The sequence below is a fragment of the Alligator sinensis genome, unplaced genomic scaffold, assembly GCF_000455745.1.
Source record: "Alligator sinensis unplaced genomic scaffold, ASM45574v1 scaffold29_1, whole genome shotgun sequence".
Lineage (NCBI taxonomy): Eukaryota > Metazoa > Chordata > Crocodylia > Alligatoridae > Alligator > Alligator sinensis.
The window spans coordinates 2,084,848-2,111,309 of record NW_005841933.1 but is presented as its reverse complement, the minus strand read 5'-3'; the positions used below and the strand labels follow the sequence as shown (position 1 = coordinate 2,111,309).

General features: G+C 42.2%; 1 protein-coding gene across 3 annotated transcripts in view; it reads right to left on the bottom strand.

Annotated features, from left to right (window-relative positions):
* RFTN1 (raftlin, lipid raft linker 1) overlaps positions 1 to 26,462 on the bottom strand; it is a 139,415-nt gene that overhangs the window by 35,733 nt on the left and 77,220 nt on the right. For all 3 annotated transcript variants that reach the window (XM_006019573.3, XM_006019572.3, XM_025198975.1), the window contains exons 5-6: positions 16,189 to 16,597; positions 9,430 to 9,633 (exon numbers count right to left, since the gene is read on the bottom strand). In XM_006019573.3, the coding sequence (XP_006019635.1) occupies positions 9,430 to 9,633; positions 16,189 to 16,597 (613 nt within the window). The remainder of the gene's footprint in view (positions 1 to 9,429; positions 9,634 to 16,188; positions 16,598 to 26,462) is intronic.

Genomic DNA, 26,462 nt, shown 5'->3' with positions numbered 1-26,462 from the left:
CATGGTTCAGAGCTGAAGCACAGTGGTGATCTGCTGCCTGCACGCCCCTGCCTGGGGCATGTGGGCAGCAGAATGCAGCTCTGCCCCACCTCCGGCCTATGCTATCACCACCGCCTGATCCTGGCCCCAGCCCTGGAGCAGCTCCCCACCCAGCTGCATACCCTGCCAGTGCTGCTCAGGCTGGTGTCCATGGAAACCCTGGCCCCACCACTTCTGGGGTCTCCATGAAAACTGGCTGCAGCAAGGTAGACAGAGGCTGCTGGGAAATGGAGTCCGGCCACTGACCAGATCCACCATTTTGCCCACCCCTGGGTTATATACATGTGTACATGTTAGATATACTTTATGTAAAATTCAATTAAATACATTTCACATGCTTACACTAGTATGTTTTCACACATGTGCACAACTGCATCTATAGCTCCATCCATTCACGTGCCTGCTACTTGAGGGTTCAAATAAAAAATTGGCACATCCACATTTTCACTCACTTAAATCATAAGATATGCTTCTGTCCAGTGGATTGTAACCTACTCATGAACAAGTTGGAGCATTCACACATGAACATGGATGGTATGCAGTGTTTTGAAAATTAGCCCATTTCTGGCCAACCTCTCCAGTCAACCTGATTCACGTTCCTCTGTTTGGGTGTAATGGAGCAACTTAAAAATGCTACATCCAGTCAATTCTAAAATTTCAAGAATGCTCTAGCATCTATAAGCAAAACTCACTTCATTTCTAGGAAAATCAGAAAACTAGGAGGAAAAACCAAGATGCATATAGCCCCTGGCATCTGTTTAGTAAAGGCAAGGTTTCCAGCACCTCCAAAATTGTCAACAGGTCAACAAAACAGTTGATGACACCATTTAACAAGTCTAGGTATGTAAACATCATTAAAAAATTCTCTGTTTAACCTCCTCTAATTACATTGGTTAAACAGTTAACCAATTACACAGCAGCTTGGACACAACTACTGCTGGAAGCAGCTCCCAGGACCCTTTGACGGGGTGGGGGAGGAGGGGCAGGAAGGAGGCAGTGGCAAGCCTGGCCAGATAACACAGCCCATATTAAGCCCCAGGCTGGAAGTCGTGGTTGGGGGGCAGGACTTGTGAACAAGCAGCTAATTGTTTAATTGATGAGTCATTAAGCCACCTACTGTTTTTCTCTTTCATCTTCACCCTAGCATCTATGAATCTATGAATCTCATAGGCCATGGTACTAGTCCCCCTTCCCCTCCCTTCCTCCTGCCTGCCCTGCCACCTTCTGGTTCCTGCTGGGGCACTATGTGGCTTCCCTTCCCTCCTTCCCTGTACCCTGCCCCAAACTAAAGGATAACTGGTAAGCTGACTGGTTATCACTGGGTGCATTGGTTAAACAATTAACCATTTAACCTTTCACATCCCTATTAACAACTTGTAGCCCTACAACTGACTTCTTAACTCTGCCCAACATCTTCAAAGCCTGAATGGCTGACCCCTAGATATCAAAGAAGACATAACTGTGGTGAGGTAAATCAAAAAAGTGTGGGAAACCTGAGTGAAGAGGCATACATCCCTGGGGATGGGGAGGGCACCAACAGGTGAGGGGGGGCACAAGCAATAGGGTCAGGAAGAGCCACCAAGTGTCCCTGACAGAGTAGGGTGGGAGTGTAACACACTGTAATGTCATATCAGGGACTACCATTCCCAGAAGGCTGCTGGGGAAAGAAGGATGAAGTAGAGGCGGGGAGGAAGAAAAGCAGCAGCAGGCAAGATGCCTGCTGAGACCCAGAAGCTGCAGCGGGGCTGACTGCAAGCCATAGCAGTGAAACAGGGAGCCCAGATACACAATAACTGCAAGTTCTGTGAGACTAAAGACTGGTTTTAGAGCCCGCTTGAAGTTAAGGAAGGGTTTAAGATTTCTTCAGTGTATTGCATTACATTGTTAATGTCCCCTATTTGTTATTTTGCTATCTGTCCCTGAAGGATTTTTATCACCGAGTCATTGGTATTGTCCATTATGTATATTCTAAGCATATATACCTTAATGTTTGCTCACCCAGGTTTTTTCCAATCTCCTTAGTCCATTGGCCTGTGACCCTCCCCCCCCACCTTGAATCCGCCATATAAATTTGAGAACCCTTATTTTGGTTCCTGTGCAGTTCTTGGGGTTCAATACAAGAAGAAAGCTTGTAGCAGAATGAATGCAGAGATGCAAGGAGCCCGTTTGTGTGTAGGCAGTTTCTGCCCACAAAAAATGAATAAGCATGCGACCTCCTAGCACACATGGACGTGTGTGTTTGGGACTGAGCACTGTGTGTCAAGTCTGGAAAAGCAGCCATCTAAAACCCTGCTAGCAACCCCAAGGGACAGCCTTTTACAGTTGCAGTTGTCTACAGTAGCAAAATACCATCTGTTCTGCCAGGTATTTAACTTTTTCTCCATTCTTTTTTCATTAATCTTGTTTGGTGTGATTAATCTCTTGGAAGCCAGTGTGTTACACTTAGCCAGTCAATTCTCAGATACTAAGCAGGCAAACTGCTATATTCAAACACTGCACTAGCAATGGTCCCTGGGCCACATGGCCCATGAGGATATTAAAACAAACCCTCCTTCAAATATTGCTCAGTTGGTGGTGTCATTTTCCTTTCCACCTTCCTAGCTCATGCAACTCATTCTTCGTCCAAGTGAAGGTTCAGATCATAAAGGTTAAATCACCTTCCTTTAACAGAAAATGTTCCATTATCGCTGCATTTTTTATTAAGGCAGAGATGATCCCCCACTGTGTACAAAAAGCTATTTTCACTGGGCTGTATAAATATTTGATGCAGTTCTCTGGGCAAAAGCTGTTTTAATGTTCTTGCTCTTTATTTACAAGAATGTTCCAAGAAAATATTTCTGATTTTTTTTTATGACAGCTAGACTAGTGGGCAACAATTCTCCCTGTTGTCTTTGAACTAGTGAGCCTCCTTATCAATGAAGCTAACATTTAGGTTGTTATTGTTCTCAATGAGAGATAGTTACAGGCATATACTCTGTTGGCCTGTATTGGCCTTTGGCTGATATTTATCCATTTTTCCCCCATCCCTCCAATACATATAAACACACTTAATTTTTTTCTGTGTGCAGGGAACAGAAATCCAAATCACTTTAGCTGATAACATGCAAAGATTCAGGTCAAAAGCATTCCTAATCCAACTCTAGTGCAGGTACAGATGACTCACTGGATCCTAAATATTCTGTTATTCCAAGCAATCCCTGATTTGGTTTTGTTTTTAAAGCACTGTGGTTTTCTTTATTTTCAAAGTTCAGAAGCCAGGACATTCACAGCCCGGTTAACAAACAAATGGAGAAAAGTCAAGAATTTAGAAGACTAATTAAAAAATTCTATAGCAGTCAGTCAGAAATTTCTCAGCTAAGGTAGAGCTGTCCAACTTCTAAGCCCCTAGGAGCAGGGGCCGCATGCCATTCAGGCTGTACCAGGAGAGCCACAGGCCGCTAGATCACATGGACCCTCCCCCCCCGCAACCAAGGCTGGACACAGTCATGGGCAAACCAGGTGGCTGCCCGGGGCCTGGACAGAAAGGGCCCCCTGAAAATGGTAATTTAAAAATTATTATTATCATTATCCCTGGCAAAGGGGGGCGCGATACTAAAAGTTCACACAGGGAAGCCAGGAGTCTGGGTACAGTACTACCCCTACCATTACACCAGGTACTCCCTCTCTCCACACCCCCACACTGCTGCACTGAGCAGGCATGGTCCTCCTCTGCCCCCTGCTGCAACACATGCTCTGATAACCCTCCCCCCACATGTGACCTAGACACCTTCACCTCCCTTGCTGTGCTACACTCCTCCAGACTCTAAGGCTAGGGTAGGAAGTGGCAGCTGGAGGAAGGAGGGGGAGCCTGGAGACTTCAGCTGCTGTTGCAGCCAGAGTGATAGGGAAGCAACATCCAGGTGAAAGCCCTAGGGCCACAGCTTCACTCTTTGCAAGCCACGTGTGGCCTGTGAGCCACCAGTTGGACAGCCCTGCGCTATGATATCAAACATCAGCCTGAGCTCTGAACCTCATCTATCGTCTCCTTCTTGGTGGACAGACTGCCCACTTGCTATCACATGAAAGAAACAAGTCCTTTCTGTTGCATCCTTTTGTCTCCACTGAGATAACCAGCAGCCACTCTTCCAACTTCTTTTGTCTAGGAAGATTTGGCTCCGTGGTCAGACCCAGAGGATGGTGGTTGACAGAAGTCAATCGTCATGGTGTCCTGTGACCAGTCCGGTCCCCCAAGGCTCTGTCCTTGGACCCATATTGTTCAACCTCTTCATTAATGATGTGAACATTGGAGTCAGAAGCAGACTAGCCAAATTCGCCAATGATACCAGACTTTGGGGTAAAGCATCCACACCTGAGGACAAAGGGGTAATTCAGGCTGACTTTGACAGGCTCAGGAAATGGGCGTATGAGAACCTGATGGTGTTTAACACTGAAAAATGCAAAGGTCTCCACCTTCGGAGGAAAAACCTGCAGCATGTGTATAGGCTTGGCAGTGCTACGCTGACTAGCACTATAGACGAGGGACTTGGGGGTCAGGATTGACCACAAGATGAACATGAGCCTTCAATGTAATGCTGCAGCTAGTAAAGTGGGCAAAACCCTGGCTTGCATTCGTAGATGCTTCTCAAGCAAATCCCAGGATGTCATTCTCCCCTTGTACTTGGCCTTGGTGAAGCTGCAGCTGGAGTACTGCATCCAGGTTTGGACTCCACAATTCAAAAAGGATGTGGAGAAGCTCAAGAGAGTCCAGAGGAGAGCCGCGTGCATGATCAGAGGTCAGGAAAACAGATCTTATGATGAGAGGCTGAGACCTATGGGACTCTTCAGCCTGGAAAAGCGCAGGCTCAGGGGCGATCTGATCGCCACCTATAAGTTTATAAGGGGTGTTCACCAGGATCTGGGGGAACGTTTGTTCACCAGAGCGCCCCAAGGGATGACAAGGTCGAACGGTTATAAACTCCTGCAAGACCGTTTCAAACTGGACATAAGGAAGAACTTCTTACTGTCTGAGCCCCCAAAGTCTGGAATAGCCTGCCACCGGAGGTGGTTCAAGCACCTACTTGTTTTTCTTGCTGGGATCCTATGATTCCAGCTAACTTCCTGCCCCTGGGGCAGGGGGCTGGATTCAATGATCTTCCAAGGTCCCTTCCAGCCCTAATGTCTATGAAATCTATGAAAGCCCATTTTAGAAAGGGATTTAAGATATGGAGGATCATCGGGCCCATGTGTTCTGAATAAACACAAAACTTGACTTGTATTTAGAATGCAAAATTTCTAAGAACACTGACAGGTTCGATGGCTAGAGTGATATACCATGTCCCTGTGGTGCATCATACAGAAAGACACTAGCTATTACAGTCTTTGACACTCACCATGAAAGCAGGGAAAGGCTGCTTAGGGTGGTTTGGCCACAGTTTACACAAATGTACAGTGAGAGCCTAGAACCCATAGTTGAAAGGCAGAAGACAGAAATAAAGGACAGAGTTAAGTACAGCACTGGCAACACACTATTTTTTAACCTCATGATCTTTAATGCATTTCAGTAACAATGTTCTAAAGTACTTTCATTATTCTTATTTAACCCTTAATATGACTTTTTGAACGTTCACATTTTTCACAGCTATAAAATTGTAATAATTTTACAAATTAATTATCTGTTTTCAGCCATTATCTCAGTTTAATTATAGAACTGTCCATTTTTACATATTTTAAGCTATTCTGTTTGCTTAGGAAATAAACAAACCTATAGGTTCACCCTTTATCCTTGCCTTATCTTTGTCTCTAGCTAGAATCTTCCTCATTGCAGTAGCTGAGTTCATGAACCTCCCCAAGACCTCTGTTATGTAAATGAACTTCTGAAGTTTAAATAACCAAAAAATACTTTTCATTAGCTGTGTTTAAGGCACTGAATAGTACTCTGATGAGGGGCCAAGAATAAATACTTCTATTAAAAATCAGACCTAATTGGACATGTCAGGCTCAGTGACTCATGTTTTATAAACTGCAATTTATATATACAAAATAAGTGACCATTTGTTTCTAAGCAAGTTAACTAGCAATTATGGGACTTGCCAGGAAGCTCTGAGAATGCATTTTATCATCTGAACTTTAGACCTTCCTTTGTTGCCATTTGCTGCAGAATGAAAAATTAGGAATGGCTGTTAATTTCCCAATTGAATTTTACCAGAGTAAACTAATTTTACTGTGCTTTATCATTCACCCTAGAACTCCTGCCAGCAACAGAAATAGGAAGAAAATGTTCTGGCAGCAGTCCTCATTTCATTTTGTGCCCTCAGATCAGGGGGTTTTGATCTATTGAGGAGTAGAGGGTAAATGCACTGAAATCAGTAACACTTCAAAGTTCTCAGCATTCACAGGACTAAGCCCTTAATTTCCTCATTTGAAAGGCATACTAATGCATTCCTCCAAGAAAGATCATTTGGTCTATGACTGTTCAAACATTCCTCCTTTAGCTAATGACTTCCTCCCCATCTTTCAGGGACCCTATACATCTATTTCAACAGTATTGATCTCTAACAAGACTACAGGGTTGACTTTAAAAGGAAGCACTATGGACTAATATGTTGTTGGAACTGACTATGGAACAAAGACAAATAGGTTCAAACCTGGGGTGCAATGTTTATTTTCACAGGAAAATGCAAAACCCATTTCTTTGAGCTATTCTCTCAAATAACACCAGCACAAATTAACTGTCACACTTCCCACCACATTGATGTATGCTCTTATCTCAGGGGCAGGCAATTATTTTGGGTGGAGGGCCACTTACTGAATTTAGGCAAGCTGTCAAGGACCACATCAGTAGCCCCACCCCTTGACAGGTGCCCCGCCCCTGGATCAACATCTTGTGAACGGAAGTCCCACCCCCTGTCCCCTGACCACTGCTACCAGAAGGCCCTCCCCTTGCTCCCAGAAATACTCCTTTCAGCAAGAGGTTTTGCCATCTCAGAACCAGAGAAATACCAAATTATATTCTTAAAATCAAACACCTACAACATTCATTAATTTGATTTCAAAAAATATTTTTGTCCTGATTTACATGCGTTTGTGTAGCATACATAGAAGTGATTGCATAATAGCTTAAAATGAAGTCTTACTCTTGTATATTGTGGGGGGCATGGAGAGGTGGGTATAGCTTTGTCTGTGGGTATGTGGGGTGTTGGGGAGGATGTGGAGTGAGGGAGCATAAGGGGGTGTGTGTGGGTATGTGGAGTGTGGATGGGTATGAGGTTTGTGGGGGGTCACGTAGCGGGGGAAGAGTGGCTGGGGTACTTGGGGGGAGGTGGGTCTGGGCGCCTGTGTGTATGGCAGTGCAAGGAGGGGAGTATGGGTGCATGTGTGTGGTGGGGTGTGCATGTGGGACACACCCTATGAACACACACATATACTCTCTCTCTCCCTCCCTCCCTCATTGCACACACACACAGTCTCTCTCTCTCTCCCTCCCTCACTGCGCATACACACACAGCCTGCCCCTTCATCGTTGCTCTCTCTGTCTCTCTCCCCCCCTCCCTCATTGCACCATGGGCCCAGTGCTCCCGCAGTCCGGTGATGTAGCCAGAGACTACGTGGTGCTGGAGCACCCAGTGGGCATGCAGGGAAGCAGTGAAAGCTGTGGCAGGCCGAGGCTTCTGGTTGCGGAGGCAAGGTGGACGGGGATAAGGGTGGGGTGGGGCCAGGCTGGCCTTACTACTGAGTCCTGCTGGCTTCCCCTGGGTCCTACTGCCCCTGGCTCCTATCATCTTTGACAGGCAGCCAGGAGCAGATAAATATAAATTTTCTACATTTTTAGGGGCTCCACAGGATGGATAGAATGGCTTGGCGGGCCAGATCTGACCCGCAGGCCATATTTTGCCCACCCCTGTCTTATCTAGAGGATAGAAATGGAAAGCAAAAAATTTATATATACCCTTGATAATTTGTTGAAGTGGTCAGATACAATAGTGATAAGTGTTGCATGAGAACATGATAAGTGTTGCATGAGAACATAGACAGACTGATCTGATATCAGATGGATGAAAGTGGGGTGTCCATAAAATGACTATAATCAGACCCAGAAACTGTGTATAGCAAGGCAGTTTAGAAGAAACATCTCCCCTCTATTTCACCTGCTTCAAAATTTTAAGGGTGCCACTACTTCATAAATTCCTGTTTGGGAAGGGGCCAACACATAATCTACATTTACTAAGGAAAGTGATTAATAGAACCCAAGAATATTCTTTTTTTTTTTAGCAACTATTTAAAATTTTAGAAACTGACACCAGTAAATAAGTAGCTGCTGTTTTGAGATTACATGTTTTTGTGATTGCAGTTGCATCTCTACAATGTATATAAAACATAATGCATGATGTCTGGTGGGTTTTTATTACCTTGTTCTTGCATACAACTTGCACCTTTTCTCCAAAAATTAGCTCCACCCCCAGCATTGGGGTGTGTGTATTAAAGCGGGAAGCCATTTTCTTTGCTGGAAAAGAAGCAGGCTTGGGGAGACTGTGCATGCTGGCATGCAGCTACCCAAATGGCTGCTGCTTGTCTGGCTCACCAAATTGAAGGGGCAGAGTCCTGCAATAACCCTCTCACAGCTGTAGCTATGGGCTGAGCATTGTAGCTTATGCCTGAAGCAGCAAGTCAGCTGCAGTAGTATTTTGATGAGGCTTGTGATGCGGAAACAACACTTTATTTACAGGAACTTATATATAAAGAATTACTTACAGCAAAGAAGTAACAGTCTTGCAACTGCCCTTGCAAGGGTCTGGGGCAGGGTTGGGCAATTATTTCGGGTGGAGGGCCGCTTACTGAGTTTTGGCAAGCCATCAAGGGCCGCATGGCAGGCAGCCAGGAGCAGATAAATATTAATTTTCTAAATTTTTTAGGGGCCCCACGGGCTGGATAGAATGGCCTGGCGGGCTGCATCTGGCCCGTGGGCCGCATTTTGCCCACCCCTGGTCTGGAGTCTAACCTTGTGTGACAGAGTAAGTCCTCCTGGAAATACAGTGTGTCCAGGAAGCATGGCAGAAAGTTCCTGCTGCCTGACCTAGGCTGTCACCAGGGATGCTACACTTCCTGGACACTCTATGCTTTCAAGAGGACTTACTGTATGTCACACAGTCAGCCAAGACTGGAAAAATCTTTTCTTTTTTAAACATTCTGCCCTCCAAAAACAAAGTGCATGTATTATTTGGGTGTATCATATATGAAAAAATATGGTAATTTTTTCCTGTACCTGGCCCTGTGCATCACTGATGTGGGTTGATCAAAATAAAATCTGCTTTGGCCTAACCTAACAACTCTTACCAAACATTTTCACTTAAAAAATAATGACCCCCTTTTAAAGAAAAGGCAGACACAGAGTAGTACTCTCAGTAAATTCCATACCATTTACCATTCCAATGCTGAACATGGCGTACACCAGTGAGCCTCCTTTTCTGAAGTGATCTGACATGTACTCCAGCCAATTTGCTTCTAAGCTGTTGACTGTCTGCCCATTTCTGGAGATCCTCATAGGAATTGTCACAGCGTAATAATGGTTGCATCTTTGTTGGGTCTTTGGCTTGTTGAAGAGAACAAAGAATTCTGTTGCTAAAAATGGAATAAAATGGCATTACTATAATAAAGGACATGTTGTATAATTAACGTATTAAAGTATCACACTTCTACCATCCTTGCCTGCTTGTCTTTCAACCTGTAATCCTTCAGGGATAGATAGTCTCCTTTATGGGTTTGTACAGTGCCTCATACCACAGGGTCCCAAGTCCTGATTGCTGTCATAATATTGACTACTAAAAACAAACATAAAAATCTAGTAGGTCTCGCTGTCTGACGAACAGTCTATCGGCATACATAAACAACCTGCCAGGAACAAATGAACTCTACTGACTGAATTTATTATTGTAGAATTAAAATAGTGCTGGCTAGTTAACCAAAACTGTTTATTTATTTGCTCCTACACGAGCTATATGAAGTTTACTGTTACCTATGATACCAAGGGCTCCACAGAAATATGAGATCTTGCTGGAAATTTAGAGAAAGTTACAATCCTAATGCCATAACCATTAACTAAAGTAGTAAAGAACACACAGAGCTGGCAAACGAGAGAGTCAAATTCAGAAAGCTACAGTGGACCATACACTAAGGACACCAAACAGACTGTATGGTTGATTTATTCTGTGACTAGGTCAGGGTAAAGTAGAGACAAGAATAGAGGAACAGGGATGAATGTAAAACACAGAAAATGTAGAAGGCCTGTAGGCAGCTTGGAAGTGTTTAAAAATACCATATTAGAGTCTCAGGACAAGTGTACAAATCAAAAAGAATACCAACTGGACTAATAAAACCCTGCATGGTTTAACAGCAGAGTTAAGGAAGCCATTCAAAACAAAGAAAACATCCTTCAAAAAAATGGAAGGCATGCCCAAATGAAGAAAATAGGAAAGCTCATAAACTCTAGCAGGTCAAGTGTAAAAGCAAAATAAGGCAGGCCAAAAAAAGAATTTGAGGAGTGTTTAACAAAAGATGCTAATCATAGAAACTTTTAAAAATACATTAGAAGTGAGAGGATTGGTGGAACCATTAGATGACCAAGGTATAAAAGGTGCATTCAGGGATGATAAAACCCTAGCAGAAAAGTGGAATTACTTCATTGCATCATTTTTTACCAGAGAAGATACTGGCACCATGGTGGATCAATCCTTTCTAGTAGATAGGTCTAAAAAGTTGGACCACATTGATGTGACAACAGAAGAAGTTTTGGGATAAATCAATTTATGGAGAGTCCAGAGAAGAGCCACGCGCATGATCAGACGTCAGGGAAGCAGACCCTATGATGACAGGCTGAGAGCCCTGGGGCTCTTTAGCCTGGAAAAGCGCAGGCTCAGGGGTGATCTGATGGCCACCTACAAGTTTATCAGGGGTGACCACCAGTATCTGGGGGAACATTTGTTCACCAGAGCGCCCAAGGGATGATGAGGTCGAATGGTCACAAACTACTTCAAGATCGTTTCAGGCTGGACATAAGGAAGAATTTCTTTACTGTCCGAGCCCCCAAGGTCTGGAACAGCCTGCCACCGGAGGTGGTTCAAGCGCCTTCATTGAACACCTTCAAGATGAGACTGGATGCGTATCTTGCTGGGATCCTATGACCCCAGCTGACTTCCTGCCCTTTGGGCAGGGGGCTGGACTCGATGATCTTCCGAGGTCCCTTCCAGCCCTAATGTCTATGAAATCTATGAAATCTATGAAAATTAATACTAATAAGTCACCAGAACAGAAGGCATGCCCCCAAGAGTTCTGAAAAAATTCAGAAGTGAAACTGCAGAACTTCGGAAATAGCATGTAAAACTTACCATTACATATGGCCTTGGTGCTAGAGGACTGGAGGGTTGCCAACATAACACCTATATTTCAAAAGGGCTCCAGAGGTGATCCTGGGAACTACAGACCAGTAAGTCTCACACCCAGCCTTGGTAGGTTGTTAGAATCTATAATAAAGGATAAAATCAGCAGTCACATGGACAAATATGATCTGCTGGGGAAGAGCCAACATGATTTTTGTAGAGAAATCCTGCCTCACCAATCTGCTGGAGTTCTTTGAGGATGTTAAAACAAGCACTTGGACAAGGGGGATCCAGTCAATATAACAGATTTGGATTTTCAAAAACCACTCAACAAGGGCCCTCAACAAAGGCTTTTAAAAAAATTGAGTTGCCACAGAATTGGAGGGAAGGTTCTTTCATGGATTGAGAGGTGGTTACAGACAGGAAGCCAAGGGTAGAACTAAATGATCCCTCCTTCAGTTGATCATACTGGGGGAACAACAGCCAGGGAATTTTTTTTAAGTCTACAGAACAAGTAAGAATTTCCCTCCCTTCCCCTCCATGTTCAGCAGCACATTTCTTCTCCTCCCTCCCCAACTCGTACCACACTGCCTCCAGTTATCCCAGGGGCGAGGGTGGAAAGCTCCAGAGCCAGTCCTGCCTGCTCCAGTTGGGCTTCATGTGGAGCGAGTCTCACGCTGGGACAGGAGCCAGTGTGGGGGAAAAGCAACTCACCTACTGCTGCTGCTGTCTCTAGCCAAGCCTAACTCCACCTACAATCCAGCTGCAGTGGGGCAGGAGTGGCTCTGGAGTCTTCCCTGCTCCCAGGTTAGTAGGGACAGCAGTAGGTGGGGGTGGGAGTGGGAGTAGAGGGAGGGAAATAAAAGGAAGGGCATGTGCTATTGAGCACAGAGGAGAAAGGAAGGAAGATTTTCTACCTGCTTGAAGGACTTAAAAGTTCTTTACTGCTGCTCCTTTGGTGCAGTGTGTATGCCCTGGAATGGGGAGGCGAGTAAGAGCAGGGGTAGCAGCCTGGTCGTTGCTCCCACATACCCTCATTCACAAAATTATGGATCTGCCCATGAAGAAAAATAACCTCAACCCTGCCAAATGCAGGGTTCTGAGCTAGTGTTATGACTCAGGACAGAGACCTTGGAGTCATTATAGATGGTTCTCTAAAAACATCACTTCAATATGCAGTGGTGACCACAAAAAGTTGGTCATCATTAAGAAGGGAACTGAAAGCAAAATGGAGAACATCATCATGTCACCATACAAAACCATGGGTCCACATCTTCAATGCTGTGCAGAGTTTTAAAACTGGAAAGGATACAGAGATGGACAACCAAGTTTATGAGGGGTATGGAGTAGTTGCCATACCAGGAGAGACTGAAAAAGGCAAGGAAGTTTTTCACTGGTTTCAATGGGAAATGGATCAGGCCTTTGAGTGCAGGAATAAAGGTACAAATATAAACATATAAAATGTTCAGCAAAGGACCTGCCCAACCTGTATTAAAAACTGTTAATGGTAGATAGAGCAAAAATACTTTTGGTATGGTTTCAGAAAACAGTGTTTTCCAACAGGCTTTAAAAATATTTAGTTAGATTTTGTCAAGTCCACTTAAAAGTCATTTTCAACATAGATCTGGAGGACCCCTTCCTGAAAGCTATTTACAATGGTGCAATTTTCAAGTTTGGACACAGCTACAAATATATGGGGTCAGAAATACTGAATTCAAAATAAAATGAGATACGTGGAATGGAAATCTGTCTAGAAAATGTATCATCATCATCTGTCTAGTTCTGTAGGGTATCAGTTCCTAGCAGATATAAAAGTAAGAAAAGGTTCATGACTGAATAATCCCACAATCTAACTTCTAGCAAGAGAATAACTTCTATTTAAGCAGATAACTGCTTGAGGTCACAAAGGAATATGAGGAAGCCCTTGGAAGAGTGTCTTGTGCTTATGTGGTCAGTGTGAAAGTACTGCATATCTGGGGGAAGTACACAGCATTTAGCAATACACGTACAAGGGAGTAGAAAATTTATTAAAAAATAAGGAAGAATCATGAGCTCTACAAAATCCAAAGAAATACCACAAGCTGGGAAAATATAAAAATGACGAGAGAGAGACCCTTAGTCAAAGAATGAAATTAAGATTATGCAAACAGTGACAAATGTTACAACTTTTTCCAAGGAGAAGGAAAGAAGTGTGAAAACCAAGAGAAACTAGGGCTATCTGATGAAGAAAAAAGGCAACTAAAGAAATGTACAGGGATTCTCTACCTCAGTGTTCACAACAGAAGATAGAAGATGATGCCAAAGGCTGAAATATATTTTACAGAAGAGGAAAAGCAAGTACTGTAAGAACTCAAGGTGACACAAGAAAAAGAAATCTGTCATGCTATTGAGATAATATATTTGTAAATATCCAGCTACAGGTGAGTTAATTCATTTTCTCTTTCACAAAGATATCTTTCCAGATCCCTACTCTGAAAACTACTAGCATTGCTCACCACAGATATTTGATCTGAAATTCTCCAAACTCAGAAAGGTCAACAGAGATTAAGAAAATGAAAGAAAGTCAGCAACTGAGGTAAATTTTTCTTGAACTTCAAAGGCCTTAAAGTCAGTTTCACAGCTAAAAGATTTTAGCAAATGTTCAAAAAGATGGTCCTGAATGAGACCCCCAGAAGTCTGAAGAGAGATAGAGGAATGGGATGAGAAACAAGAGAAGAGGTGTTCTTCAGACGGGACAACACTGGGGCCGGGTATAGATACTATACTTTTATCAGTATAAGTGATCGGAAACTGATCTATACCCATAACAGAACAGAAGCTCAGCACACAAAAATGGTCTATACCTGCAGCAGAACAGAAAATGTTAGGCACACAGACTGGTTTAAAAATGGCAGAACCCAGTCTAAAATTTGCGCCCCCTTTCCCCTCACCAAAGGGCGGATGTGTTTTCTGCTCACTACCAATCTAACTATGGCACTTACAAAAACCATGCAACTTAGATCAATTCCATGTCAAGCTTTTTCAATGCCTTTACCTAACCTGGAAGTCAGATTGGAACCAGGTTTTCCTTATTCTAAGTATACTGTGACCCAGATAAGGAAACAAAAAATAGAGTTAACAAAATCTTTAGAGGACAGCGATTAAAGTCTTTAGTGGACAGCAAACGTAAAGAAGGGCAGTCAACCTAACAATGCATTAGACAAGAAAGTAGGAAAATTCAGGAAGAGGATCTCACAGTTCAGTGTAGAAAAGTGCAAAGCACAAACAGAAAACAGAACCTAGGACATGTGAATTCACAAAACTATAATTTATAAAGGGAAATGGTCTGTTTGAATTGGGCATAATTTATGTAGCAGCATAAATGAGAAACTACAAATGTAGGATATCTGAAGTTCTAACATAGGTCAGGATAAATTATTTTCAATAAGGGGTCAGAGACTAGGACAACTAGCTCGGGTATACCTTGACTAAATCTGGCTGCCTGACTTCCCAACAAACAATAAAGTACAGCCAAAGATGGCTAGTTTAATTCAGAAACTCTAAAACCTGAAATATACAAAAAGATGCAAAAGAAATCAGGTCATACTTATTAGCAGGGATCCTGGTTTTCTCTGATAAAAAGATCCCCAATTTTCAGATTAAAGTGCAATCCAAACTCCACATTTTTCCATGATTACAATGAAACACATCTGTGTTTATATATATATATATATATATATATATATATATAGAGAGAGAGAGAGAGAGAGAGAGAGAGAGAGAGAGGTGTTTCATTGTAATCATGGAAAAATGTGGAGTTTGGGTTACTTTTTTAATCTGAAAATTGGGTATTTTTTTATCAGAGAAAACCAGGATCCCTGCTTATTAGTCTCTTCCACAGAGAGTGGCTCCCACTACCACATACAAACTCCCACAAAGAACAAAACAACTGGTTGAATTTTTGAAAAATGTGAGGAAAGGACTGAGACCTACTCTTCTTAACTGAAATGATTACTTGTACTAACAGTTCATACAAGAAAATTCAAATAAACGACACAGTAACAGAAGCCGGTGTAAAAAGTAAAGTTAGGCAGGCCAATGGAAGAAAAAATGATAAATTATTAATCATGAGTTTCATAGAACCATAGGATCACAGATCTGGAAGGAACCTCAAGGGTTGTCTAGTTTAACCACTTAACACAAATGTGAGATGTACTATATCTATTTAATTCCAGACAAATGCTTAATTAGACTCTTCTTGAAAACTTCCAATGAAGGAAATTCCATAACGTCTGAGCAAATTTTCCCACTAGCCTATTGTTCAGATGGGCAAATACAAGAGGGAAATCAATCAAATTTTGGTGGTCCAAGGACATCAATATTAGATGCAGGGATCAACATCAAAGAAGTTCAGCTGAACAATACCAAAAAAGAGTTAGAAAAATGTACCTTGACGTGTAAGATGTTTGGCACATGACAATGCAACTAAAGTCAGCTTGAGGACAGAACTCCAAACCTGACATGGCAAATTCCCCTGCAAAATCTATCCATGACACCATCACCACAAAGGCAAATAAACCTTACTGATCATAATAGAGCTGCATCTACTTACACTGATCTGTTTTTGTCACCTGGTCTTCTATTTCTCATACAGTTTCCTATACACTTAAGCTATCATGAACTATGCAGCTAAGTTTAAGAATGGGCTCAAAGATTTTCTTTTTCCCATTGTGTACACTTGTTTCTCCAAGGTGTTGTGGACTTAGTAAAGCCAGTTTTAAAATTAACTTTTGCATAGCAGAGTGATCACTACAGTACTTACTTCCAGTAAGAGGTTCTGACGCGTCACTTTCTGTTGCCCCTTCCTTCTCATCTGTGGTTTCTGTTAGCCTTAGTGAAATGCTCAGGTTCTCCTGTTGTAATTGCTCTCCATTTTCCCCTGCAGAATTTAAGCTCAAGTGCTCAGTAACCTGTCCTTCACCCTCCTGACTGTCACTTGACTCTGCACATTGGTCAATGTTTCCCTCATTTGGTGTTGGAGTCTTACACCCATTAATACCATCTGTTTTCTCGTTATCCAATGAAGCATGATCCTCAGGATAGCCCGATGCTTTTTTTACATTTCTCACTTGTACAGAGTTGTTACCAGTGGGCATCACAGTGTTCTTCTGGGAATGGTACTGAGGTATGACTCCAACAAACTTCAAGCCTAGACTTGCTGCATCATGAATCTACAAATCACAGGAGATTAAAAGGTTTTAATTTGCAAATTATCTTATACCAAAATAAACTTTTTGAAAATAACATGTTAAAGAGTCTAGCATGCCATTTTACCACTTTATCTGCTACTCTAGGAAATTGTCATAATCATCTTTACATAAAAAAGTTAAATTCTAGAGAAGTAAAATTATACAAGTTATTTATGTGGTCTGTAAAACATGAAAATACAAAGAAGAAAAAGAAGGCTCAGTTATATGCATTGGCTTTCTTCCAGGAAATGAAATACCTGTTTGAAAGCCTTCCTTAATGCCAGATTAACATATTTAGAATTACCCAAATCAAGTTTTGGTATCAGTGTAATGAAATTTGGGGTTAGCATTGGTGGTGTATTCCCTGGGTATGCAGGGGAAAGTTCATAATTTTTCCTGTATACATTAATACCACAATTCTTTCTTTGTTCCTTATTTTAAATTTAAAAACAAATGACAAACTTTCACATGATGAGGTTAAAAAAACCAATGTTCAGTACCATTTAGTATCTGAACTATATATTTTTGTAGTTTGGAGTTCTGATAAAATCAAAAAAACTAAAAGGATACACAGTTTTTTTGATTTTATCAGAACTCCAAACTACAAAAATATATGGTCTCAGAATAAAGAAGTTCTTGCACCTGATATGACTGCCATGTAACTCTTCACAATTAGAACATCCTAATTATTCCCTTCAGTATTATTTAAAACGTACATAAATAAAAGCAGTACAGGCCCTTTGGAAAGAAGAAAAGGATGGATCCTCAGGGAAGCCCTCACATGATTTCCAATGCACAGTGGTGAGAGATACAAAAAGAAAGAAGTTTGCAGTGTGAACAATACACAATCAATTTAAAAAAAAAAAAAGAGGAAATTTCTTTCTGCATTTGCCCTCTCCCAACCCCCCAACAATTTTTTTTATGAATCATCTGCTTCCTGGTAATCACATTATCATCCTTAACATATATGCTACCTACAGATTAAATCTGATCAACAAAAAGAACTTCCTCTTTCAAATCATTGTTATTTTTTCCATGTTTAACGAACTATTGAAGACTGCAATAGCAGGAACTGAAGCACGATTGCCCAGGAAACAAAGCACCAGTCAGCAGGACATACATGCAGGTGTTTAGCCCGAGAGACATGAGCTGCCAACTGGAGCTAAACTCATTGCTGAGGTGGGATTACAACTCCATTGCAATCTCCTATGAATTAGCACTGAAGTAAAAATGCTATTTACAATGCCCTAATTTAACAGAAGAAAACATGACAGAATTACAGGTCTACATAAATAAATAGTAGTATTTTATTTGTATTAGACTAGAAGAAAGTCAGTATGTGAGCAGCTTCCTCAGCTTGGTTCAAATGAATACAGATGACATGACAATATGTCTAATGTGTCTGCCTCCCTATTGCAATTTTACAAATACTTTTAATACATTCATTATTACCTAGGGTTACAAATTCTGTTCATCTTCCAGTGCTAATGTAAATTGCATTTGTATAGTAAGATGCCAGCTCAGCTAATTATAGCAATGCAACTAGTAGTCAACTGCCAGGGTCTCTGTACCATACAGGTGCAATAATTTAATGGTCTTGGAACACTGGTTGTCAACCCATACCAGGCTAATATGTATCATACCTTGAATACAGTGGTTTCTACAAGTACTGCAGCATTGTGTTAATATCTGAGCACACCCAGAAAGGTGTGCGTTTTTAAAAAGAGCTGTTTTTGAAAACCAGCTCTGGCTAATCCTAATAGTGCAGGAATCCTCACTCATGTTATACAAACTGAAAATAAAAAACATTTTATGGAATTTATTTCAAAAGCCCCATACAAATAAGTTCATAGGGAATAAAGCAATAACTAGAACATAACACCCATTTCCAATCCCATTACATTTGTTCCCAGTGAAATCAGTGGGGTAATCATATTGGCTAGGGACAGACATTCAAAAAACTTGAGCCTGAATTGATTCAATTTTTGCAGGTTAGTCTAACCTGGCTCAGCTGAATCAGTTTGTAACTGAACAGACATCCCAGACATGCATGCCTGCAGTGGCTCAGGCTAGACGCTGTGGGGCGCTAAAGCAGCCCTTCCCTTCCCTTCCACAGTACTGAGCTGAGGGGCCGGGGTTTGGCCTGGCATGGGCAGGATGCTCTGACCAGCCCAGCAGGGAATATATAACAGTGTTTATCACCCCTAACTTAGTGTTTATTACCCCATTAAGAAAACAACAGAGGGACATTACTAGCTACCCATTGATTCTGCCTGTTGATTCTACCTGTTGATCCAGCACAGACGGTAGCCAGCATGTGGCCTGCTAGCTAATGCACAGACAGCTCTCAGCAAGGCAGAGTGGAGGGGGGACTTCCTGCTTAGCAGGGAGTGGTGAGGGTGAGTGGGGGAGCAGCCTGCAGTCTCTGCTGGAGTTGCAGCCAGGGAGTAGAGGGGAGGGGCCAGCGCTGCTGTGGAGCAGAGAGCCCCTCCCAGCCCAGAGAGCATGCTGGCTCAGGCTAGAAGCCAGGAGGTGCTAGAGCAGCCCTCCCTTCCCTTTCAGTGCTGAGCTGAGGGTGGGCATGGCCAAGCCCTGGCAAGTCATTCTGATTAGGGAGGGGTCTTCCCACCCTTTTCTGACCAGCCCATCAGGGAATTGATAACACAGTGTTTATCACCCCTAACTCAGTGGTTATCTCCCCATTAAGAAAACAAAAGAGGGACATTACCCTCTGCCTTTGTCTTGTCTGCCAAAGCAGGGACCGTAGCTAGCATGTGGTCCGCTATCTAATGCTGAGAGGTGTCTGTGTAAGGCAGAGGGGACAGGGCAATCCCTGCTTAGAAGGGAGTGGAAAGGGGAGGAGCAGAGGGATGCCAAGCAGATGCCTGAAGTCTTTGCCAAGCTCCTGCCAGTGAGCAGAGGGGAGGGACCAGCTCTGCTGTGGAGCAGAGAGCCCCACCCAGGCCAGAGAGCATGCCGGGATGCTGGTGGAGTCTGGTTTATCTTAAACCAGCAAGGGGTCTGGGACAGACATGGCATAAACTGGTTTGACCCAAATCAGTTCAATCTGATGGTATATTCAACCAGGTTTATCTCAAACCGGTTTCAGCCATTTTCAAACTGGTTTATGTGCACTAAACATCTGTTCTGTTACAGGTTTAAACCAGTTTCTGATCACTTAAACCAGTTTATATGTAATGACTGTCCTTAGCCATTGTTACATTTCAATGAGCTAGTGGAATTAGGTTACACTAGCAGTTCAAGAAAAAGTATAGCCTAGTCAGGTGATACATCAACAGATGTAACAGTTCTTCTCTCCCTTATCACCACTCTAAAAACACATGAAGGATTTGAATGAAATAATTAACTTTTAGCATTTTATAGTTTTAACCTACAGCACTGTTAGTTTGGTTTTAGGAATCCTATCTAGAACACTAAGAAATGTATAGTTTCTTCTCTATAAGCCCAAAATGTATGAATTAACTTGAGTCAGTGGCATGGCATCTTACAGGCTCTGTATTGTGTTTGCCCTTATGAATTCACTAGCAAACTGCTTGTCAAGAATGATGGGGGGGGAAGCTTGCTAACCCTTACTCTCCCCCATGCTGTTGCCATCTCCCAGGAGCAGGTGGGGGAAACTTGCCCTGCCATCCCCTCCATCCCCCTCTGCCAGCACTCTGCACCACTGCTGACTCCAAGGAGCACAGCTGGGAGGAGTGGAGGGGGTGAGGCCAGCAGCGTTGGCCTCACCCCCCTGCTCCATCTCTTTCATCCCGACTGTCATGAAAGCACTCCGCCATGCTGCTGCTGCTGCCGCCTCCTGTCTGTAATGCTTTAGGAGCACTGATTGTTTCAGGGGCAACTTAGTCAGGGAGGGCATGTGCCCCTCCCCCCCCCCCAGCAAACATTCAGCGACTGAGACATTGGGAGGGGGGGATTCCTCCCACAGTCAATCTCGCTGACCAGGGTTGGTGGGAATCCCCCTGCAGCCAATTGCATCAACCAGGAAGCAGCCGCAGTGCTTCATCCAGTGCTCTCACTCCCCAGCTGGTGCTTGCAGGGGGGACACCAGTTTTCCTGCCTGCCCGCCCTGCCCATCACCTAAGCGGGGAGCATGGCCTGTCAGGGGGTGCACCAGCGCTCTCAGGGGATGTACGTGCACCCCTGTGCACCCACTACGCATCGACACTGGATTTTTTGTTTCAGCAACCAATCAGAGTGCTCCAAGAGTGTTATAGACATACAGACAGATGGACTAAGCCCTTTATTATATTAGAATAAAACAAACATTTACTTAAATCTTCCATGTTTTAAAAATATATTACTACATTTTCTCAGGATTTTTCAAATATAAATATCTAACATTTTGGTAAACATCTTTTTGAAACATCATAAAGCCATTGACATGTACCTTTATTTTAGGTTTCAATTTCTCACTAAATTTTACTGACATTTACAAATCAGTTTTAAAATAATATTTGATTATGCATTCAAATAATCTATGGGCTTGCGAAATTTCAGTTCACAATGATTATGAAGTAGCTGAAGTAATGCAACTAAAGGCCCATAGGAAATCTACTGAGAATAAGTCCTAAGGTACAATGGGGCTAGAGGTGGGTGCTAGTATAAGAGAATGTTGGGGTGAAAACCTGAACTTGTACCACTGAATGAAGTGGACGCAACATGGGCAGCACATTAATAAACTCATGACAGGCCAGCTTGGAGGAATTACTCCACTAGCATCAATGACTCAGTTCTAGCCATAAAAGGAGCATTCCCAAAAGCTTCTGCAAAGAGAGTCATGCACAAGCTCTTTTGGGGTGAGGCTCAGGATAAATGTTCAGCAGTTAAAAATCAAAAAGTAGAAGATGGTTTCTTGTTGTTTCATACTGTATATACTAATTAGATGACTGCATTTTTTTTAAATAACAGTGTGATATACATATTAGTGCTACAACCTGCTCCTTGTCAAAGTTGAATGCAAGGATAAGGAAGAAGCATAAAAAACACCTGCTCTATGTGCAAGTATTAGCCAAATTAAATGAAATTCAACCTAGTATATGATAAAACACTGTATTTTACCACCGAGTTAGATGTCACAGAAGAGGCTTCTAATAACAGAGCTACAAACAAAAAGAAAAAAAAAATCCCAATGGCATGACAGGTTGTGCCCAGAAGCTGTATGACTAGATGGAACAGAATGGCTGTTTTTATCAGCCAGCTGCAAAGTTCTTTGAAGCAGTGCAGGTTTTTTGCCCTGCAAGGCATCCTCTATTGATACGCACAGAAAATCAAATCTGTTCCAACATACCAGCCTGTGAGGAAAATATCCCAACAAATGAACAATTTAGAATCAATGTAGGGGGAAACACATTGAAGTTGGACAGAATGAAAAGAACACAATTCAGTTTTGGCAGGCTAGCACAGAATATATTCCAGATTGAACAAATATTACAATTGGTTGTCTTTCTGTGCCAATCCACAGCACAAATGGTGAAAGGTCCTTTTCATATTATGCTGTACTGCTAAATGAGAAGCAGAAGAACATAAAAATAGAGAAATTGCATCTGTACAGCATGCTATAGCAGAATGAAAATATAATTTAAAACTTCTCTGAGCTACATGTTCCAGACTGTTTTTAGGTTATTTTATTGAAAGCTGTGGTGTTTTTAAATATGTTAAAGTTATCCTTAAAACCTTGGAATTTGTCAAAAGGGAAACTGCAAAAAAATTTTAAAAGTTAGTGGAAATGTTTTGTTTCTTTCCTCAGATACATATAGAAACACTTCTACAACATTGTAAAGCATTAGTTGGTAGATACTAGACATAATAATATGGGCTGGTCTACACAAAAACTGTTCAACAAAAAATATTTAATTTGCTAAACTGGGACAAATCCCTACGTAGGAACACATCTCAACTTGAATACAATTCAATTATACTGAGAAGAGTGCCCCAATTTTAAAACAGATTGCTTAAACAGGTATATATTTCACTTGTAGACAGGACTTATGGCTATATACAATTTAACATTGTGTATATAATTTATTATTTTGCTCCTAGAAAAGTCATATTTTTTCTTTGAGGCCAAAAACCTCAGTTTTATCCATTGCGCTTAAATTGCAAATCACCCCCTGACTCCAGTGGGAAGAAGAGTAGATCCATTACTGTAAACGCCCAAACTGGAATTTGGCCAGGTTACTTGGACTAAAAATTCCTACCACTTGTGAAGAGTGATGGATTTTACCCAACTAGGTGAAGGTATTAGTTTCATACCTCAGTGAAAAAACAGCATTTCAGCATAAGTGCAGGATTAGTGAATGTTATGCTAAGGTGGTAAATCAGACCGCTATCTATGGAATCACTTCCAGAAATGGGAGCATTTTCCTTGATGGTCTCTTAGTTACAAAACAGGCTGAGCTGTGCTTTAAAGATCTGATAAAACTTTACTTTCCTGGTAGTATCAAATAAAATAAAAATATTTGATTGAGTGATAAGCAGTGGCTTTTCATTTTAATTGAGGGAAAACACGGATTTTGGGTCTTTTAATCAGAGAATTTGCAGGTGTTTTTATCAGGGAATTTCAGATTTTTAAACAGAGAAAACCAGGATCCCCAGTTATAAGCAACATCATCTATAAAGAAACCCAGATGGATGGATGGAGACATTTTCAATTTATAAATACACATTTCTGAATGGATCTTTCCCCAGAAAGTTCTTTAAATAAAAACACCTAGGAAAAGGTCCATTCTTAGCATCTGTTGCCGGCAAAAGCTCATGCATCTCTGAACCAGTTTGTCTTTAAGAGTGCAGACATGTGTTTGTGGGAACTGGTTCAAGTTAGGTGGCTTAGTTTAAGTTGCCTAAACTTGAGTCAGGATCCATGCACGCATGTGTTTTCCACTTGCTCGGAGGAGGCACAGGCAGCCAAAGGCAAGTTAGGTTGGAGGCAGGGGTACAGTTGGGGTGGTAAAGACAGCCTGATCAGGGGGTTAGAGGAAGATGTTGGGGTAGAAGCATCACAGCCTCAGGGCTTTGGAGAGTGGCTGGGCTCTCTCAGCCCTGGAGCTGTGCTGTGAACATGCATAAGCATTTGCTAAACTGGGTTAACCCCATGCAAATCTAAAGTTAGTTATGTCTGACAATAACAAACTTTAGATCAGGCATGCCATTTTTAGGACAACCTAAGCCCTGCAAACACTTGCATACCCAGGTTAAGACTGACCTAAGGTGTCAGTCACCCTCCCTACCTTCTGTCTGACATTTAATATTGAATAACATAGCATTTTTCATGCCAATTTCTCTAATTGCTTAGAATGTTAATCTGTATGTTGTTCCCAGGGCTGGGGACAGACATCACACATAAACTGGTTTAAGTGATCAGAAACTGGTTTAAACCTGTAACAGAGCAGATATTCAGTGCGTATAAACCAGTTTGAAAATGGCTGAAACTAGTTTGAGATAAACCTGGTTGAACATAGTATCAGACTTAACTGATTTGGGTCAAACCAGTTTATGCAATGTCTGTCCCAGCCCCCTTGCTGGTTTAAGATAAACCAGACACCCCCTGCATTCTGGCATGCGGTCTGTGCTGGGCAGGGCTCTCTGCTCCACAGGAGGGCTGGCCCCTCCCCTCTGGTCCCTGGCTGGAGCTCTGGCTACAGGCTGCAGGCACAGCAGGGTCTCTCTGGTTTCCCTAGCTGCTGGCTGCTCAAGCAGGAAATTCCCCTTCTCTCCCATCTCCCATAGCATGGACCCCAGTCCCATGGACCCTAGGCATGGGGTATGCTAGCTAATGCAGACATGTGTGTGTCTCCAATTTCACTGGGCTAGGCAGACAGAACTGTGACTGCTTAGGGCTTTTTGGAGCTAATCAACAGATCTGCTGGTAAGGTGTTCAAGAAGAGTTTGAAGTAATGGAGAAAAGCTATTGTTTTGCTGATCAGGTGATAAACACTGTTATCACCCCCCTGCTGGCTTGCTTGCCTGTCAGTTTGCTGCAGACAGTATACAGAAGCAGGGAGGGAGATTGAAAAGCTCAGTATCATCAACAGATGCAGGCACTGCACCCCCCGCCCCTTGCCTCAGAGTGCTAGCAGGGGGCTCGGGTCTGGCAACACTTCTGCCCTTTGAGCAGCGATTGTGGAAAAGCCTGGGATGGTGCAAGCAGACCTCCCTAATCAGAGGTCCTGCTGGGCCTGGCCATGCCCCCCTCATCTCAGCATTGTACAAGGCAAGGAAGGGCTGCTCTGACACCTCCCAGCTTCTAGCCTGAGCCATTGCAGGCATGTGCCTGAATTTCCTCAGTTCAGAGAGAATGTATGTCCACTTACAAACAGGTTCAGACTAGCCAGGTTAGACTAACCTGCAAAGATTGAATCAATTCAGGCTCAGGTGCTTTGAATGTCTGTCCCTAGCCCAGGGGGTGATGATGCTTAGAGAGTCAAACACTTTTTGCAAGTTCCAGATAGTACTTCACTTAAAATCAACAAGCACAAAAATTATGGTGGCCCAAATGAATAACAAAAGTTTATCTTGTAGGCAAGGATTTTCAAACATGTATACCACCGATTTTAATAAGACAAGTGTTGTAAACATCTCAAGTGCTTGATGCCAAAACTAGAATGTTTTGGCATGCATCCAGAGTAAATGTAGTTCTATTAATGCCACCAGTACATACTAATTCACAGCAGTCTGCAGTGTTTCTGAGGTTAGACTCAATGGTGACTTAGGTAATATTTTTTTTAGAAGCTAGTGATTAGAACTGAATGATTTTTTCATTAATGCTTTAAAGATAGACATAATACATGATTCATGTTATAACAAGGTGCACAAAGAATGGAATAGCAAACAATTAAGGGGAACTGCTGTTAATATGAACAAACCAGAAGAAATAATTTGCAGAGAACAGATGTAGCAAAACAACATTTGGATAGAGGAAAAAGTCATTCTACAGCAGCAAATAACTAATTTTCCATCAGCTGGACACTTTAGGTTAGGTCTGTAATAAGCTAAAGAAATAGAAAGTTGCTACTCAGTGCTGGTCAAGTTTGTTCAATACCTATTTTAAAAACTCAAGTATGCACCATCTGAGATAATGAAAATCATGCATTTCCTTTTAAAAAAAACTTTAGAGGAGGTACCAGAAATCTTGCAGCTAACTTGCACAAGAAACTAGATCACTGTCCTCTCCTAATTATTTTTACAATTCATACAAATATACTTTGACAGACATATCAGAAAGGTCTTTAGAAAAAGAACATATGCTTGATGGTGTGAGGAGAATACTATGTACTGTATGTCAGGAATTGGAATGAAAACATTGTTCAAGGCTACAGCATTCCAACTGTAACCGCCTTCATTAATGATTAGCAGTACATATTTTATCATAAAAATTGAGCCTCCCCATTTTTGTCCTGTCAGTTTTGGCTCTCATTTCTAAAAAGAGATGTTTAAAATTAAAAGCTACTTTTCGTTTGTCTTTGACATTTCCCATCAATCCGATATGCATGCACTCACTTCAGAGAAGACAGCAATAACATTCAAGACATTACTGACTGTTTTAAAAAAGGCTAAGCATAGCTAATGGCCTAAAAGAGGGCTTTACCGTAGCACTCAAGAATATCAAAACTACAAAGCTCGAGCATTTTTGCATGTTAAATGCTAGACTGCAGAAATTCCATTGGCCAAATGGCAGAGGGACCAGCTAAATTGTTTTCTAACTTTTTAATTCTGATACTTATCAGAATTTTCAGTGTTCAACATTTGCGGTCTTTCCAGCTGCTGTGTTTGATGGCAGAAACTCTTTTTCTCTTAGGGACTCTGCATCTCCACAAATGTTTATTTG